The 7848-nt window shown below is 49.6% G+C and overlaps 1 protein-coding gene across 5 annotated transcripts in view; it reads left to right on the forward strand.

Annotated features, from left to right (window-relative positions):
• Mbtps1 (membrane bound transcription factor peptidase, site 1) overlaps positions 1 to 4122 on the forward strand; it is a 48361-nt gene extending 44239 nt beyond the window's left edge. For all 5 annotated transcript variants that reach the window (XM_074055566.1, XM_074055569.1, XM_074055568.1 and 2 more), the window contains 2 exons: positions 2007 to 2137; positions 3260 to 4122. In XM_074055566.1, coding sequence (XP_073911667.1) covers positions 2007 to 2137; positions 3260 to 3456 — 328 coding nt within the window. In that variant the 3' untranslated portion in view covers positions 3457 to 4122. The remainder of the gene's footprint in view (positions 1 to 2006; positions 2138 to 3259) is intronic.
• Positions 4123 to 7848: the final 3726 nt, after the last annotated feature.

The raw sequence follows: 7848 nt of genomic DNA on the forward strand, positions 1-7848 counted from the left end.
CTTCAGAGAAAGCACAAACATTGCAAAGTGTCATGTTGTCTTCTCAGCATCAGCTTTCCTCCTAAACTTCAGTTACTGAGTACTTTTCCATTCCAGTAGTGTTCCATCACTTAAGACTTAGGATGTGTTTCCAGTTTTGTACCCTGTTTGTTTATAACCTGCTATTATCCTAGCATCCAAACCAGACTTTAGATTCCAGATACGGTCAGCAGTTCTTACTTACAGGACAGTCAGTGCTAGCTAAAGTTGCAGAAACTCAGTTACTCTCCACAGCATTGTCCAAGACTCTGAGAACAGACAACAATACCCTTTACCATCTACCCATCCCCATTAAATAATCCATCAGATGCTGAGCCCGCCAAGGGTTCTGATAATGCACAACTCCTGGGGTTGGATTTTTACTGTCACTCTCAGTGATTCCTTTCCCTTAGTGTACCCTGCATCTCACATTTATCTCAGATTTCACATCTCATGGGAAGTATTATTGTCTAATGTTCTAGATCCAGACATGTTCTGACTCTGTAGAAGACAAGACCAGTGTTTGCCAGTGGCAGGCAGCTATCAGCCATGCCAAGGGCACATTTCCATCTGTTGAAATGAGGTGCTTTCCACTTTTTGGTTGGGCATCTTAGAGCCCCTGTGGGAGCATTGACCCTAAGAGGAGCCCCTGTTTGAGGTGGACCTGCCCTCTGTCCCTCCATCAGGGTGCTGAGAATCTCTCCAGTGGTGACAGGAACATTTGGTAATGACTGCTCCATTAGAAAGCACTATCACTAGTCATTACACTCCAGGACAGGCATCGTTGTTAGAATGACAGCGTGGCCATGTGCATTCAGCCACAAAGCCAAAGAGCCTAAATGTACTGATTCCGTGACTTTGTCAGTTAAAATTTCAGACTGATTAATCCAGAGCTGTAGAGTTAGGTCATGTAACACAGGCCAGCTGATGGTCTTGTCGGTCTTGTCAGCTGTGGTCTTCCGAAGCTGTGGTCAGCCAAAAACTTGCGCTGGCATCTTCCTCCTCGCCAGGCTTCACACTGACCTGCGCCTGGCTGCTGCTAATGGGTCTGGGCGTCTTTGACTACTTGATGAGAGTAACAGTATGGGCTGACCGTTTCCACATGGACAGAGCAAAGACACACGGACTTTGCCATTCGGAGACATTTTTCTCCCTAAGTCAGAACAGCATTGGGTTTCCATCCACCAGTGCTGGAATGCTTGGCTCTAAGCCAGGTGTCCTCCAAGCTGTCTGCTGCTGTTTGCAGTGGGGCAGGCACTGGGTTCTTCTTCAGTTCTAGTCATATTGACTTAAACAAGTTCCTCATCTAAAAATGAGTAGTGCTGTGTATACAGTGTCCTGCCTTCACAGAACATACACGCTTTGCCGACGGTCGCCCACCCTGCAGCCAGAGCAAGTGTTGATTCTGTGTTGCTGCTTACGCTCGCCAGTGCTTGGCTACTCGTGAGTTTGTCCTGCTCTTGCTCCATACGGTGGTTTCCTTGAGGACCTGGTGATGTGTGGTTCCCAGCACCATCTGCCCAGCTCCTGTGTGTGGTTGTTGCACAGGCCCTTCGCTGCATCGCTTTCCGCTCCTCAGAAAGCCAGTTCTACGTGCTCTGGTGCCTCAAGGAGAGGGGCTCCATGGCGCCTGTGTCTCACGAGGCTTCAGCTCCTCCCATCCTCCGACTCCTTCCACCTGGACTGTCCTCTCGAGTTGCTTGGCAGTGTTGCTAGCTTTAAGCAAAACTGGGCTTCTTTTGGAGTATTTTTACCCAGTAGAACAGTTCCTCCTTGAATCAAAATCTAGAGCCTGCACTTGGTTTTGACATTGCTCTCTCAGGACCTAGCAAAGGCCACTTGCTCTGGTTGCCCTGCAGGGCATTGGGTAGAGATGGAGTCCTCACACTCCCTGTGATCACTTGCCGTCTCTCAGGCACTGGCTAAGTAAACGTCCTAGGCAGCTACAGTTGCTCATCTTTATTCTCTTTTAACCCATTTCTCTGAAGTAATCTTTGGAAACATCAGAAGTTACTCTCCATCGACCTGGACAAAGTAGTGTTACCCAACTTTCGGTCGAATCGCCCTCAAGTGAGACCCTTGTCCCCTGGAGAAAGTGGTGCCTGGGACATTCCTGGAGGTGAGTCTTTAGACCTCTCTTGCCATGCTGAGTCATGCGGGCTGGGAGCCATGGTGGGCCTTCCCTTCTTTCTGGTACAAATGAGCAAGGCCAAGAGCGGGTCTAGGACATGAAGCTGCCGTTATTTCTCAGAAAGTTCCAATTTCGTTAAAAAACGTACAGAGCTACTTGCACACTCTTTATGAAGGTTGTGCAGGTGAGCATATATTGTGCTCCCCAGGGATGCCTGCCCTCAGCTGCCATCCCCTGGGTCCCCACCTGCCTGGGATACCCTTGCCCAAGCTGGGCTGTGCCCCTGAGGTGGTCTGTCCTGTCCCCTCCTCAGCTGAGGTCTTTGTCCCAGACAGACTCCTTGGGCCAGGTTCTCCTCCTCAGCCACTCCAGCTGAGTGTGGGCAGCTCATTTGCTCTGGAAACTCCTGTAGCCTCCACAAGAGGCTTATGGTGGGGTGGGGTGGGAGGCTCTCTGGGTTTCAGGAATTGGACAGAAACTCTGGGGATCAGGAAAGGGTACCCCAGCCCTTGCTCACCCCTGGGGACTTTGTGTGGTGATGCTAAGATCTGAGGGCGTTGCATATAGGTCATGGGCACATTGCCATTGGTGTGCTCGGGAACCCTCAGCATTGCTCAGCTACATAGCTGTCCACATTTATAATCAAAGGTCCTTCAGTAACCACTGCCGCTATTCAATCATAGGTCCCACCCACAGAGGACTTTCCCAGAGTGGGACATGGCCAGTGGTCCTTACCTTCTCCCTCCTTTACCTCCTTGCTCTCCTAGTAGGACTTCAACATACCACTCTCCTCTCTGGATGGAGACTTGTTTATCTTCTTTGCTTTAGGGACACTAAAAACTCCTGTCAGTAGATTATCTGTGATAGGAACAAGGCCTGGGTCTGTCTGGTAAGCTGAGAGGAAAGGAAGCAGAGCCCCCAGTGCACACACACAGGGACACCTCAGCTGAGCTGATGAGAATGCACTGTATGTCCCTCCCCACCATGTTCCAGCCTGGGTTACTTCAGCTCAAGCTTCTCAACTGATGGAATCAGCCAGCTGGCGGTGCATAGAAAGAGGCTGCAGCAGTGGCTCTGTGGCTCTGCTCACCCTTTACCGTTGTCTTGCAGGGATCATGCCTGGCCGCTACAACCAGGAGGTGGGCCAGACCATCCCTGTCTTTGCCTTCCTGGGAGCCATGGTGGTCCTGGCTTTCTTTGTGGTACAAATCAACAAGGCCAAGAGCAGGCCCAAGCGGAGGAAGCCCAGGGTGAAGCGCCCACAGCTCATGCAGCAGGTCCACCCACCAAAGACCCCATCAGTGTGACCATCAGTCTGACTAACTTGTGTGAACCAGATGCCTTTACTGCCTGCTCTGGTGAGCAAGCAGTGCTCAGAGGGTGTCTTGGGAGGCACCTGTTTCAGAGGGACCCCATCTCCAGCTATGGTTCCAGTAGAGTCTGTTTTGCCTGGGCCTCTCCTCCTGTGAAGCGTCCAGGCCCATGGGACATCCTGAAGTACCTCGTGGCCCTAGACACCAGCAGAAGGGATTCCAGGCTCGGCCTCAAGTAGCATTGTGCCCAGTAGCTGAGTGCACCAAAGACTGACAGAGCTTGGGGGAGCAGTGGGGAGCTTCTGCCCCAAGAGGGAGGAGTACTTTCTACATAAACGCAACAACCCTGACCAAGCTAAGATATGCTTGTAAAGGCTATTTTCTATATTTATTGTGGGGAAGAGTCACTTTAAAGATTTGTGCTATTTTTTTGTTAACGGAATGCGGTTTTCTTCTCTTACATCATGAGAAAGAACATGGATTCTATGATCTCCATTTTGATGGGAGGACAGACAGATCTGAAGGAAACTTGCACAAATCTGTGAAACACAGACCTTCGCTTTATTTTTATAAGTATCGACTGCCATCATGTTTTGTAATTTGGGGTCTTGATCTCACCATTGTCGGTGAAGGATTTTCAATAAATACGCATAGCCTGTATGAAGCTCAAAGAGTGTGTTAGAGCAGGCTGTTAACGCCTGTCCTGGAGGGGCCAAGTCACATACTGTAAGGTTTCCTGTTCTGTTTAAAGCGTGCAGTTCATTGGGTTTCTGTGTACACACTCGGTCATGCAACTGTCACCATTGACATCTTCATTCCAGAACATTTTCATCACTCCCAAGAAAGCAAAGATCCATTAGCAGTCACCCCTCTCCTTCCTCAACCTGGGGCCTGTCTGCTCTCTGGCTGTGTGCATTTGCCTGTTCTGGGCATTTTGTCAGTGGACTTGCACACTCGTGGTCCTTTGCAACTGGCTTCTTTCACTTTGCATCATATCTTCAGGGTTCTTCTGTGGTGTGGCGTGTGTCAGAACCATATTCCACTGCATTGATAGAGTACTTAACAGTGCCACTGTGAGCACTGAAGTACAAGTTTCTGTGTGAACATGTTTGGGATTTTTTGGGAGATGGGCTGTATACTTAGGAGCAGTGAAATGATACTCAAGGAGGAACTAACTGCCAGGTGTGTATGTAAAACCATATATGGAGGAGACACGTTTTTCCAGCAACGTCAAGTTTGTCTCCCATCTTTGCCAGTGTTTATTTTCTGTCTCTCATGGCCACCCTAACAGGGTGAAGTGGCTGCTCATTGCTTTGATTTGCATTCCCTAAAGACTAATGGCATGGAAAGTCTTTGTTCATTGACCATTTTGTACATCCTCTTTGGAGAAATGTCTGTTTTAAGTCTGCTCATTTGTTAATTGGGATATTTGAATTTTTATTATTGAGTCATAAGAGCTTTCTGTGTTCCAGATACAGTTCCCTTATCAGACTTGAAAGTGTGTTCTGTCAATTTTATTAGATGATTTTTTTTTCCTTTTTTCTTTTTTGTGGTGCTGGGGTTTGAACTCAGGATCTTGCACTTGCTAGGGCAGATGGTCTACCACCCTTTTTCACTTTCTCGATGGTATCCTTTAAAGCATCAAACCTTCAATTTTGTTGGGATCTAGTTTTTCTACTTTTGTATGTGATTGCTTGTGTATTAGGGGTCATGTCTAAGATTCCATTGCCTGATCTGAGGCAGCCTGTTACTGTTGAGTTACTTCCTGACCAGTACATCCTGTGTGCTGACTGGCTGGACCCCAGGCTGTACAGCATAGGTGAGAGAAGCTGCCAAGGCCTGTGGGTACGATGGGGTGCTGGGCAAGTTATTGAAGAAGGAAGTCAGGGAGGGAGAAAGAAGTGGCTGTTGCCTGTCATCCTTGGCAGGTCTGTGGGTCCCTCATGGCTATAACTGTATCTGTGGTTGCTGTTGCCTGCAGGACTTTGGAGGTGTTGCTGAGGGCCTTGAAGCCCTTGCTCCCTGTCCCAAGCAGCTCTAGGTGTCAGCATTGGGTAGTTGTGTGCTTGTTCTCAGATTCAGTTAAGGGGCAGTTAGCTGGGGAAGCTCTTGTCCCCCTGCCGCCCCTCTACAGGTGTGGAGTACTTACTGTCCACTGCACAGCACCATGACAGCCGAAGTCACTACCGTATCACTAGTGTGCAGGTCCCGGTGGCCACAGGAATGAAGAGAAGGGCCAGGCGGGAGGCAGCAGCAGATGGCAGGGACTCATTGGTGCCGGGCCCTGCTAGGGAGTGCAGGTTTTGATTTGAGAGAAGCCTGGAATCTGGATTATGTGAGATCTGCCAAGCTTTACTGTTGGCAAATGACTGAATTGAGGATAAAGCTTTTCTAGTCTCCTTTGTAAGGTGAGGGAGGCGCCTGCTCACGGCCCACTATATGAAGAGGCCAGGCTGTGATTGGATCCAGTCTGAGTCTACAGCCTAAGGCCAGGGTCATGGCAGCCTCTAGAATATTCCTCCTAGGCAGATCCCTGAAACCACACTGCAGCCACCCAGCTAGGGCCAGGGCCCCAGGCCCCCTCGTGATCAGCACATCATATGCCTCCCTAGACTGCAGTCTCCTTCCCTGAGACTCAGTCCCATCTGAATGAACCCCCTAGCATGTGCGGTATGGGACAGAGTTCTTGACCAGAGGGCATTCGCAGTGAGGGGTTTAGTCTCCATGCTGGCTGCGTGGCTCTCTCCTAGGGACTTGGATACCTCATGCCCAGAAAATGGCATTTGGACTGGGGAGTTGTTCCTGTCCTGCCCATTAGAGGGGCCCTCACCGGCTTCCCAGGTTGGCATCTGTACATGTCACTTGCCCTCACAGCCAGTTCTGCTGCTGTCCTCTCTCCATGCTGAGGCCCTGTGCTTGCTTTCTGCAGAGACCGAGGGTTCAAGGCCTCCATTTAGTCACAGGTAGCCCTTCCAGCCAGGGGTGGCACGTGCTCACAGTGGTCTCAAGATTCCATACCCTGTGGGCTTTGGTCAGAGTTGGGATAGGACTAGGACAGAGATGGGATCACAGTGGACAGAGTTGAGAGCTAAGTCAGAAAAAGCAGGGTTGACGGTGCTGGGATCCAGGAAACTGTGCACGGGACACTCACAACTAGTGTTTACACATATACTTGTCCATGCCATGTCCGCTTGTGAGGACATAGGCACCTCAGCTGAGCTTAGGCCCCTGGGGCAAGCCATCCCTGCAGGGACAGCAGTATCCCCTGCTGAGTGCTTGCCTACAGGTATTGGCTGAGGAGTCATGACACCTTTGGGTGCTCTCCGACTGTGATGCTTGCCACCAGCTCAGGAGAAACCCAGGGCTAGCCTGGTCTGAGGTCATGGGCTGACCAGAGATGAGGGAGTAAGACTTGGATCTGTGGGGCACAGTACAAAGTCAAGTGTTTGCAGACAGTTGCTGGCCTTTCCACATTTGGACTGAGCAGGAGTTTATAGAGAAATACTAATTTTTGGTTTTTAAAAATACCCACCTTAGTGGATCTTTTTTTCAGCACTGGAATTTGAACTCGAGCTTGTATTTGCGAGACAGGTGCTCTGCCACTTGAGCCACACCCCAGCCCTTTTTGTTCTAGTTACTTTTTTTAAAAAGTAAGGTCTCATGTTTTTTTGCCAGTTTTTATTTATTTATGCCTCCCAGGTGTGCACCACCACACCTGACTTATTTGTTGAGATGGGATCTAACTTTTTGCCTGAACTGGCCTGGAACATCAATCCTCCTTTCTCTGCCTCCTGAGTAACTGGGATTACAGATGTGCACCACCATGCCCAGCTACAGATCTTAACAGGCTGTTGGTTTCATTTGCTGGTGACATGAAGGAAGACATTACAGGGGAGCATTCTAGAAATACAGGCTGGGGCCTTGCCCCTGACTTCCTAAACCATCTGCCCCGTAGAAAGGGCCTAGAGCTCTTAAAAGCTCCCTAGAGTGAACAGCAGCCATAAGAAAGAAAATAGTCACTAAACAAAACATCCACAAGGAAATTCACACCATTCAGATGGTGGAACGGCCTGCTGGCCATAAGGAGGAGCAGAGCTGTGTCCCGTGCTCCAGCGTGGTGACCCTTGAACGCACGCTGAGGGATGAAAGCCAGACACAAAAGGGCACATCTTGTGTGATCACATTTGTATGAAATGTCCAGAACAGACAAATCCGTGGAGACAAAGCAGATTAGCGGTTGCCAGGGCCTGGGGGAAGGGGTTTTCTTTTGGGATGATGAGAATGTTCAGGAATTAGTGGGAAGGTTGCATAGCATTGTGAGTGGACTTAAAGTCACTGAAGTGTGCACTTGAAAGTGGTTAAAATGGTGAGTTTTGCCTGAATTCT

The sequence above is a fragment of the Castor canadensis genome, chromosome 15 (genome assembly GCF_047511655.1).
Source record: "Castor canadensis chromosome 15, mCasCan1.hap1v2, whole genome shotgun sequence".
NCBI classification, from domain to species: Eukaryota; Metazoa; Chordata; class Mammalia; order Rodentia; family Castoridae; genus Castor; species Castor canadensis.